Source organism: Galeopterus variegatus, unplaced genomic scaffold (assembly GCF_000696425.1).
Source record: "Galeopterus variegatus unplaced genomic scaffold, G_variegatus-3.0.2 Scaffold1044, whole genome shotgun sequence".
NCBI classification, from domain to species: Eukaryota; Metazoa; Chordata; class Mammalia; order Dermoptera; family Cynocephalidae; genus Galeopterus; species Galeopterus variegatus.
This window is the reverse complement of record NW_007727155.1, coordinates 215,514-226,778: the sequence shown is the minus strand read 5'-3', so window position 1 is coordinate 226,778 and position 11,265 is coordinate 215,514. Positions and strand designations below refer to the sequence as shown.

Here is an 11,265-nt window from a genome sequence, read left to right as displayed (position 1 = left end):
TCTATCTATCTATCTAATCTATCTAATCTATCTATCATCTATCTATCTTAAAAGATGACCAGTAAGGGGATCTTAACCCTTGACTTGATGTTGTCAGCACCACGCTCTCCCAAGTGAGCTAACCGGCCATCCCTATATAGGGATCTGAACCCGTGGCCTTGGTGTTACCAGCACCGCACTTTCCCAAGTGAGTTACAGTCCAGCCCATACCACAATTTTTTTAAATAACCATGAATAAATCATATTCCGAGGGTTTTCAAAAAAATTTTTTTTAATTTTACAAAAAATTTTTTAAAAAAAAAGAAGAACCCACAGAACCCAACTGCAGAGCACTCTCACCTCCCACCTCCTGGCTCCTCCTTTCCAGCTCCAGCTCTGCAATCTCGCTCAGCAGGGTGATGCCATGTAGGAAGCTCTGCTCCAGCACCAGGCTCTGAGCTGCTTCCAGCTTCTCCAAAGCCTGGGCTCCAGCACCTGGGGACAGAAGAGGCCTGGCCTGGGGCAGCTCCGCAGCTGCTGCCAGGGCGTTCATACCAGCCAGTGGGTCTTCCAGGCTGGGCAGGAACTGGTCGGAGCTCGCCTCCTCCAGGTAGCAGGTGCCACTGGATACAGGTGCAGCCTCCTGGGTCTCCAGACTCAGGCACTGTCCCTCCATGGCAGGCACATCACACTCTGACAGTTCTAGGCTGGGCTGGGGCTCGCTCGGGGTCGCCTGGGCCAGGCCTTCCTCAGGCACTGCCTTCACCACAGGCAGCTCCATAGGCACATCAAGGGGCACCTCCACCGGCTCCTCCTTAGCCTCAACCAGCATCTGGGGCGTCAGCTGCGCCCCCAGGTCCAGGGCAGCCGCATGGGATTCTGTCCGGCCCGGCGAATCCACTTGTGCATCAGCCCCCTCCACAAAGTCTGGGCACTCGGAGGGCTCTGCACACCCCTGTCTGGAGGTACTCAGCACCTGGGCCTCCAGAAGACCCCCTCCGCAGCTGCCCGAGGGGCTCTGGGCTGCCATGGCTTCCGTTGCAGGCAGTGGCAGTGGTGACTCCAGCATGGGCAGCTCTGCAGGGCCCTCATCCATGTCCTCCACCTCTGCCTTCACCTCCCGTTCAGCCAACTGCTCTTCCTCAGGGTCCTCCCGCAGCGGCTCAGGGATCTTGGAGGGCGACAAGCGGATGGGCTTGTCTTCGGGCGAGAGTGCCAAGCGCTCAGGCCCATCCGCTGGGAGTGGCACGTCAGGGGCCAGGCCGTCTGCATCAGCGGCCGCTGTGGGTTGCAGCAGGAATGGGTAGGATGGGCTTGTCTTCGGGCGAGAGTGCCAAGCGCTCAGGCCCATCCGCTGGGAGCGGCACGTCAGGGGCCAGGCCGTCTGCATCAGCGGCCGCTGTGGGTTGCAGCAGGAATGGGTAGGGCCTTCCGTAGTGCGGCGGCAGGGCTTGAAATGGGTACCTGGGGGAGATATCTGCCGAGGACACTGAGGGTCAGCATGGCACTCCCAGGGGTCTGGCATTCCCCCATTCCCACCAACACCTACCCTCCACCCAAGACAGAGACCCAGGACACAGCCACCCTCTGCTTCGCCGGCAGCAGGGCTGGGAGCTCTTCAGGTGGCATCTGAGAAACCTCACAGCGCTTCTCCATGTCTGGGCCACAGAGAGAAAAATCACCCACCATCTCGTCTCCAAAGGCCTTGTGGTCTCAAAGGCAAAAACCACAGTCCTCTCTCTTCCTCCCACCTCCAGCAACCAGCGCAAGGCTGGGCCAGTAGCAAATGCTCAATAATGTCCACAAAGACCCAAAACAGACCCCACCAAGCCTGTGAGGTCTCTGGCCTCCGTCCCACAAGAACCTGCTGCCCCACATTATGCAAGCCGTTGTGCAAAACGTAAGAGTGAGACAGTTCTGCCTCCCACTGCCCCCGAGGGCAGTTTCCCCATGAACGGGGCTGTGTGCGCCGAGTCTTTACAGCATCTGCAGACCCACACAGACCTGGGCAAGGCTGTCGATGCTCATGGGGAACCTGACCAAGGGGAGAGAGAAGCCTGGAGCACTCCTCGCGGGCCAGGCACTGGACAGCAACATCACATAGAATCCCCTCACAGAGGGGCAGCCACTTGCCCAACCTTACACAGCACTGGTGCCAGAATCTGAATCTGATCCCAAGTCCTCCAAGTGCGAGCTCACAGTGTCTTAATAGCCCCTGCAGAGGAGGAATACAAGTCCCAGCCCCCAAAGCCACCTGCTGCAGGTCCCCACTGACATGGGACATGAGAAGAACGTGTGTGTGTGCACACGGCACACTGCCAAGCGGGGATGGGGCCTAGAACTCTCTGTCCTGTCATTACCAACATGGTAACAGCACTGACTACGTGTTTCACAGGTCTGGCTTTGGTTAATACTCAAAACAACTCTTTATGGAGTAGGTCCTAATAATACACCCATTTTCCCTGAATTGCCACTGAAGGAGAGCTGCAGAGACTGACTGTGTGCTCATGCATTCATTCCAGAATCTAGCAGCAGGCCAGTACACAGTAGGTACTCAATAGAGACAGAATGAATGAATAAACAAGTAAATAAACAGATGGGGGATCAGTTTCTCTGGCAGCGAGAACTGACTACACACTCACACACACCTTGGGGTCTCAACCATGCTCCTACCTGAGAACAAGGCCTGGAAGGGGCTGGGGGCTTCCTTCTCCAACTCCAAGTCTTTCTTCTCGACAACATTTTCAGGTGCCTCCTCCTTGCGGGTGATGCCAGGGGTGGGTGGTGGGGAGGCAGGCGGTGGGCTGGTGGGATGGGAGCTGGGCGTGGCAGGGTAGGCATAGGTGGGTGGCTTGGAAACGTCCTCCAGCTTCTGGATGACCTTGGCCTTCAGGGCAGCCACAGGGGATACGCGAGGAGACGGCGGTGGGCTCACGGCCTTGCCATAGGTGCCCGCGGGGCCAGCAGACAGGCCGGGGGGCTTCCGAGGCAACAACCCCGGGCCTGCAGCAGCCAGGCCGGCTTTGCCCGAGGCCTCAAGGCTCCGCTTGCTCACCTTCTCCTCCATCTCCGCCCGATGTTCTTGGGCCTTCAGCCGCTCCTGCTGGGGAGGGGGCCGCAGGCAAGGTCAGTGTGGTTGGAGCCACCATCCAGCACCTACCCTGTCTCGGGGGTCCCCCAGCCTGGGGAGAACCTCAGGCAGGGTCCAGGATCCAGACTACCCACCCCTCCCCATTCCATCACAGTACACGTGTAACAAATACAGTGTTCTGTGCAGAACCCCACGAGGCAGGGCTGGGGGTGGGGGGCAGAGCCTCAGTGGACCTAAAGCCCCTTCCCACCAGAGCTGGTGGGAGACCTCTTTCTCGACCCTGGCCCCGCTAGGACCCTCACAGTCAGGGAGAGGGGGTCGGGTGGAGGCGTGAGGCTCCTGAAGATGAAGGGGCTGCCCCACGCCCAGGCCCCTTCCCAGCGTTAGGACAGCTGCCTTCGCAGAGTGCTCACTACCTGCTGTGCACTTTCCTGCTCAAAACACCTCCCTCAAAGGGGGCAGGAGGAGTCTGTTCCTGTTCTTGATGCCAAAATGGAAGGGAGGGAGCCAGGCTGATGACAGCCATCATCTAACTGGGGCCAGGCAGTTAGCACATAAATACACACAGCTGAAATGCTCAAGGACTAGCTACTCTTATGATTATTAAACCACATTTAACAACCCAATGACCAGCACCTCTGTTCTCTGAAGGAGAACATTTGAAGCCCAGAGAAGTGAAGTCACTTGCCCAAGGGCACACAGCCGGGCCTGGCAGTGCTAAAATTGAAAGCCAGGGCTGGGGACCCAAGAACCGTTTACTACAGGTATCACCCAGGCTTACCTCTCCAGAGTGGCCACTGTGCAAGAGAGGAGGGGACAAGGCCAAGTGAAGGACAGACATCCCAGAACTCAATGAGACGGGAGAACTGTGAACTTTAGGGAGTCCTCCAACCACACGCAGGAACCCCTCACATCCCCTGTACTATGGGACCAGGCAACTCGGGTGTTAGGAGGCCAGCCCTGGCCCAAGAGGGGAGCCCAGGGCCATCAAGCAGGCAGCAGCTAGGCCTCCTGTGCCTGCTCTGAGAGGCCACCTGGAGAGAAGAGGCCAGCCTGGGTTCAGGCAACAGTGGGAGCCCACTGGGATCCTTTCTGTGTCCAATCCAAACTTCCCCACTCCACAAGGTGACCTCTGCCTTGGTTTCTCCACTCTCCTTGTGCCCTGCTACTGCCAGGCTCCATCAATCTCTGGGCCTTTGCTCACACTGTCCCCTCTGCCTGGAGGGTCTTCCATGGCTGATTCCTTCAGCTCTCTGCTCAAACATCACCTCCTCCAGGAAGCCTTCCCTGACCACCCACCTCTCTGCTATTTCCTCCCTCAAGGTCTGTAAATGTGTGGAGTTTCTGCTGGCTAACTTGTCGGCCTCACCACTGATAGGGGCTCTAGGAGGGGGCTCACTGCATGATCCCTGACTTACCACCAGCTGGGCACTCCTCTGCAGTTCCAGGGCCTGGGCCGCCTGCTGCTGCAGGTACAGGAACTCTTGCTGCCGCAGGAAATGCTGCTGGGAGAAGAGCTGCAGCTGCTGGGCATGGTGCAGGGGGCTGCGGCCCGGTGGATACAGAGCAGGCCAGAGGGGTGGCACTGCGGCCCGCTCCATCAGCTCCGCTGGGGAGACAGACAGACAGTGGGCTGCACCTGTGTCCTGACACTGCTCCAGTCTTCCTGCCACCCATTTACAGATGGGGAAACTGAGGCCCACAGAGGGAGCATCCACACAGGTGCAGAGCTGGGCTCTGCTGGGCCTCTGGTTGCTTCCTGGGGCCCAGGACACCTGTCTTTTCCACTTGCCACATGTGCACTACACCCCATGCCCGGGAAACACAAGTCCTGTCCACACTCCAAATGGGAGGTCCCCAAGACCTACAGCTGGAGCTCACCAACTGCAGACTTATGGTCTGCAAAGCGGATTCCCACAGGGATGGGGGCACCAGATGGGGGGTTCAAGCCCCCACCGAGAGCTGCCCTGCTCTGGTTCTCCTGATGGGGTTTCTAGGAAACAATTCATTGAAACAAGGACCCCAAGGCTTAACATGTGGGAACCACTGCCATTAGATCATTCTCTCTTAGCCCTAGTCTACCTCCCACCCCACTCTGCTGGGCCACCAGGGACAGTCTCGCTGGGCAAAATCAGCCGCAGCCCCTGCCCAACACCACAGGGTGTCCACTTACCAAAATGAGGCAGGTGATCACTGGGAATAACCACCAGCTGGCCTGACTGGGGGTCTCTGACAAATTGGTAGGCCGATGGCAGGGAGCCTCCCAGGCCAGGTGGAAATGCAGGTGCCATGCCCTGGTGCAGAGAAGGGGGGCCCAAGCCTAGGAGGAGAAAACCAGTCCCATGTCAGTGCTGGAAAGCCCCAGACCGCCCGAGGGCAGCCCCAGGACCAGCACCCCACCTTTGGGTCCAGCCCAGCCCTACACTGCCCAGATCCCCAGTCCCAGAACATCCTGCAGTCTCCAGGAGGAAGCCAAGGGGGCAGGGGTGGTAGCTGACTGCAAATAGACCCACAGAGCCCCCTGCTGTTGAATGGCACCTGCCCCAGATGGGCAAGGCGGGGGGACCCTATGAGGCAAATGCCATTATAATTCCATCTTTAGACAAATGTGGGAGCTGAATTATGAAGAGGAGAGAAAGCCTAGCCCAGGCTTCCCAGCCAAGGGATCACAGGGGCCAGCTCTGAGCTCCCATCCTGACACCTGTCCACCTTCCTCCAGAAAAAAGGGGTCGCCCTGCCCCACACTCACCGTAGTGGTGTCCAGCAAGCCACATGGATGTGCTACCCGAGCGTGGCAACCAGGGGTGTGTGGCCAGGTGGGCTGCAGGGTCAGCAGACCAGCGACCTGAGCCTGCCAGTGCCGGGCCCCCAGTCACCATGAGGTTGGGGTTCAGGCCATTAGGAGCACAGCTGGTGGGGTGCAGGCGGGCCAGGTCAGCCAGCTCCTTACTTTCTCTGGAATGGGGATACAGAGGCATTGGCGGCAGCCCAGGCAGCCCCGGGGGACGGGGGAGAGAAACGGTATCACCCCAAGGAGTTGGGGGTCACCCAGGCCATCTGTCAGGACAACTACCATAAAGAAGTGAGTTCTCAGGCTCAGAAAAGAAGGGCCCCACCCCAGAGCCTTCCAAACTCACTGGAAAGGGGCAGTGGGTACCACCTGGCCCAGGTCCTCAACCAGGGCTACATCAGCTCTCAGGACCTCAGCATCCACAGTCACGAGGCCAAGCCCACCTGGGGTCATCTAGTTGACCCTCACCCCCAGGGGCTTCCAGACCACACCCCCCAGCTGCCCCCAAGCACTCACCTGAGCAGCTTCTCCTGGTCCCGGTCCAGCCGCCCCGCAAGCAGCGGTTCTTCCCGGTGCCTGGCCCGATCGTCTGCACAGTCATCATCAGCCCGGCTGTGTCCTGGAGGGCCAGGAGGAAGTGAGCCCACCCCACGGGCCTCCCACTTAGCTCCCCTCCCCTACTGCCCTCACCCCTTCCTGGGACCCTCAGAGCCTCCAGCAAGCCCTCCACAGCCATCCATGTGGTTTCTTCAGCCTGGAACACCTTTCCTTACAACTCACCAAGTTCCTCTTAAACCCCACTAAGGGGTCCTCTGTGCCAAGAAACCTCCCCTCCATCACCTTCATCCCCAGCCTCACCCCTGCCACAGACACTGCCTCTGTCACCTGTACAGACAACTGTGGCAATAATTAGACCTATAGCCATGCATATTACAATAAAACATTATAAAACATATCACATCACAATACAACATGAGGCCGAGCATTACTCACTAACACTGTTTCAATGACGGAAAGGCAAGTTCTGGGGTGGAGATTGGGGAGGACATGGCAGGGTCAAGATGGATGGGAAACCACAACCCCAAAAAAGTGGCATTGCCATTTGGAAGCACAGCCAGACTGGGTCATGGGAAACCAGCCACCAGACTGAGATCCACACAGTTCTGTCTACTCCAAGACGATATAAATACACATAGCTAATTTTTAAAAAATCAAAATAGAAAAGTAAAAGCAAAGAACACTATCCACTTGAGGGGCAGTGGCCATGTCCCCAGAGCGATGCCACCCGGCTTGCCCATCCATGCCCTCGGTCCGGCAGCACCTCCCATGAGCTCCTCACCCCCACCCACATAGCAGAGAAGGTGGGTCCCTGAGTCCCAGGCCCGGCACATGGCCAGTTACTAACAGGGAGGGGACAGCAAGCAGAGGAGGGGTAGGAGCCCATGAAGGGCACCATCTGTCCCTCACTGTCCCTCCTTGTCCCTGCCATACTGTCCCAGCCCCTCAGAAGGTGGGTCCCTGAGTCCCAGGCCCGGCACATGGCCAGTTACTAACAGGGAGGGGACAGCAAGCAGAGGAGGGGTAGGAGCCCGTGAAGGGCACCATCTGTCCCTCACTGTCCCTCCTTGTCCCTGCCATACTGTCCCAGCCCCTCTTCCTGGTGTTCACACCGTGAGCCAGTAGTCGGTAAACACTGGGCAGGCAAGGGCACGTGAGGCAGCTTGCCACTGGCCGTACAGGCCACACCACTGTGTGGCTGAGAAACACCTGCTCATCAGTTCTCGGGGCACCATTCACCATGGTTTAGGTCTGGCTTATTATCCCCTCTCAGGGTCCCTGGGGATGCAAGGGAGAGGGGTGGGCTGATGCCCACCCACCCACACAGGGCTACTGTGGGCAACGACAGCAGTCAGCCAGGACCCCACCAGCCTTGCACTCTCAGGACCATTAGCAACCGTCTCAGAGGGAGGCGGCTCTCAGTACCCCCCAGCCCAGAGATATGATTCTACTGGAAGTGAGGTCCCCACCAGAGCGTCCTCACTGGAGTCTACAGCAGTGCCATGCTCATGACCTTGTGAGCAAAGATCCCACTTGGAATGCAGCCATCGAGTGTCTTTCCCTCATCTCTCCAGGAGCTCCCGAAGAGCAGAGCCCCCAGGAGAGGCTCAAGGATGCTGGTCCTCTAGGAAAGTGGGGACCTGCCAATGCCAGAGCCAGAGGAGAGGAGCCCAGAGAGAGAACACAGCCACACAACCCAGACGCCCGTGGACCAAGCTCATGGGGGACAGCCAGGCAACCTAGCATGGGGAGGGGGAGCATCAGTAGAGACAGCTGGAGATGGGGTGGCACAGCCACATGGTACAAGCCTCAGAGGCCACCTAGAAGTTCTGGAGGTGAGCCATGGACAACAGGGGACCACCGTGCACTTTTAAACAATGAAGTGGACTGTTCAGCAGGGCAAGGCAGGCAAGGGAGACTGTCTCCCCGACTTGTCTGACTCCCTGTCTTCCTGCTAAATCATTCTCCACCAGGCCACAGTCAGCAGAGGCGCTGGGCAGACACTTCAGTTATGCCAGTGTAAAGTCGCATGAAAGGCAGACAAGAGGGTGGGGAAGCTGAGAGCCGAAGGGCAGTGTCACCTGCAGTTTGGGGTGAGCCAGCTAGGGTTCCCCTGGCCAACCTCGGCAATGTGGCTCCTGTATCAAAGCAGAGCCTGGGCCCACACCACCCCCCCTTAAGCAAGACCACTAAGAAGAATGGCAGGACTGCAAGGGGCCCTGCCCCTGAACCTCAGGGGGGAAACTGAGGCCCAGAAGTGCAGCAGTGAGCTTCAGGCAGGGCTGGGGCATGGAGGGCCACCCCAGAGACCCCAGGCTGTGCTGAGAAATCAGGGCAGGTACTCAAGCTTCCTTCTCCCAGGGGAGACAGCTGCCCAGGCCTATGGACTCCCAAGAGTTTGGCCACCTGAGGCGGCCACCCTCATGCCTGCACGGTCCTCTTGGAGGCTGGGACAGCCTTTGGACACAGTGCCCCTTGTGCTCCCAGAAGAGACAGGTGCTTGGAGTGCAAACTGGGCTTGGCCCCAAACCCTCTGTCTTCCTGGTCCTGAACACCTCTCCACGGCCCTGGCTGTCACTGCCCACCGCCTCAAGGGTTTCCCATCCCAGGTGCCACCTGCCACCAGAAACCTGCCTGCTGCCTGGACCCATCTCGGAGAACCTGCCATCTCCAGGGACACTAGGCCCAGTCCACTCCCTACAAATTTGGGTAGTCTCCCGAAGAAACATGAAATGCCTACATACTTCAACCCTGTGATCAGCTGGGCTCCAGCTCAACCCTCATCATTCCAAGGCTCCCTGTCCCCTCTAAACACTGCTCACACCTGTCACCCCAAAGAACCAGGCCCCTGCCCTGAGCCTGGCTCAGGGGGCCCAGCCAGCCTCTCAAGTGTGCCCCCAGACTCCCTGCACTCCAGCCACACATGTCCCTTCCCTACCTTGGGGACACACACAAATGCTGTTCCCTCCATTCAGAGTGTCCTTCCCCCAGACTATTCAACTTCCCCTGTCAGGGCGCAGCTTCAAACGGCACCTCCTCCAGGAAGCCCTCCCTGACCACCTTCCCTCCATCATGCTCCCTTGCATATCTCCCTCACAGCACTGACCACAACATGCAGCTATTCTGCTTATTGGTTGGTCACCATCTGTCTCCTCATCAGACTGTGCACTGCTCTGGTCCAAACAGTGCTGGGTGGCTGTCTACCTCTCCCTACACAATGCCTGACCAACAGGAGGAGCTCAATAAACACATGGTAAGTGAATGAATGGATGGGTATATACAGCGGGTATATACAGCGGGAATGCCAAGTGCAAAAGCCCTGAGGCAGAAAGGTGCCAAGGAACAGTGAGGAGGCCACGGTGGCTGGAGAGAGTAAGCAAAGAGCAGGCAGGGGGGTGGGGTCACAGATGCAGTGTGGTAAGTGAATGAATGGATGGGTATATACAGCGGGTATATACAGCGGGAATGCCAAGTGCAAAAGCCCTGAGGCAGGAAGGTGCCAAGGAACAGTGAGGAAGCCACGGTGGCTGGAGAGAGTAAGCAAAGAGCAGGCAGGGGGGTGGGGTCACAGATGCAGTGTTAGGGGGCAGAGGGACACAGGCCATGTAAGGGAATATGGTTTAGATTTTGTTCAAGGAGAGAGGGGAAGCCAGAGGAAACTCTGAGCAGGAATGTGACATGATCTGATTGGGGCTTTGAAAACTTCCCTCTGGCCAAGAAGGGCCCATCCACCTGTCTATGCTGAGCTCAAGGATGAGGACCAGGTGAGTGCCCCCCAAGCCCCTCCCTCAGGGAGTTCCCAGCCTGGCAATGCGAACAGCTCCTCGGGAGGCAGGCATGTAGCACACAGGGTCAGCCCCCTCTGAGGTCCCAGAGACCCAAGACCCCATCACAGCCCTCAAGGCATGAGAGGCTAGCATTGAACAGCTGCCTCTGTGCCCAACAGAATCCTAGGTACACTAACATATTAACTCATTCATTCGTCACCAACCCAAGGTGGCTCCCATTCCTCATCCCTGTCTTCCAGATGAGAAAACTGAGGCACAGGGAGATAAAGAAACCTGCCCCAGTCACATGCTGACAAGAAGCGTCACAGCTGGGATGGGAGTCTGAGTCGGTCTTCCTGACCACTAAGAGGCATGGCCCTCCGCAGGCACAGGTGTGTTACTGCCACCATCTACCTGCAGGTCTGCCCTGTAGCCCAGCCTCACCCCAGGGCCCATGGGGATGAGAATGTGCCTCGGCAAAAGCCACCACTGTCCCCACCAGCGACTGCCCCTTCCTGTGTCACATGCTCCACATTTCGGCCATTATATGCCCGAGGCCCGGGCTGAAGCTGGTTCCCATGGCAACCCTCTCCTGGACTCCATCTGAGCATTTTGCCAGATACAGCTGCCACGTATCAGGCCTACACATTGCTCTCTAGTGGGGAGACAGGAGGGAGGCCCCAGCAGACTTGTCACCAACACCATTGCTGACACCCACCTCTGCCCCACCAAGCCCCCCATGGCAGCACCCTCAGCTCTGCCCAACGCGATGGCAGAGGAGAGACACACCCTCACAGCCCCTCCCTCCCAGATCTGGTCCCCAGTCTGCCTCCACCATAGAGGTAACAAGCAAGCAAAGAGATGGGAGGGACAGGCCCCAGTTCAGGTTTCAAGCTCAGCCCTGCCTCATCTCTGCAGGCCTCAGTCTCCCCATCTGTGAATGAAGGCTGGATCTACAAAACAGAGTCCTGACAGGGTTGCTGGCACACATGAGCTGCTGACTAAATGGCAGGGACTGCTCATATCTGCTGGGCTTCTCAGGTGTCAGGTTCACAGATACAGGTAATGCACGTCCTTGG

The 11,265-nt window shown here is 58.0% G+C and overlaps 1 protein-coding gene across 1 annotated transcript in view; it reads right to left on the bottom strand.

Annotated features, from left to right (window-relative positions):
* The window catches only part of TNRC18 (trinucleotide repeat containing 18), a 98,358-nt gene that overhangs the window by 55,153 nt on the left and 31,940 nt on the right, over positions 1-11,265 (bottom strand). The window contains exons 7-13 of the mRNA XM_008574420.1: positions 6,378-6,480; positions 5,820-6,025; positions 5,244-5,390; positions 4,489-4,679; positions 2,653-3,082; positions 1,361-1,456; positions 340-1,245 (exon numbers count right to left, since the gene is read on the bottom strand). Coding sequence (XP_008572642.1) covers positions 340-1,245; positions 1,361-1,456; positions 2,653-3,082; positions 4,489-4,679; positions 5,244-5,390; positions 5,820-6,025; positions 6,378-6,480 — 2,079 coding nt within the window. The remainder of the gene's footprint in view (positions 1-339; positions 1,246-1,360; positions 1,457-2,652; positions 3,083-4,488; positions 4,680-5,243; positions 5,391-5,819; positions 6,026-6,377; positions 6,481-11,265) is intronic.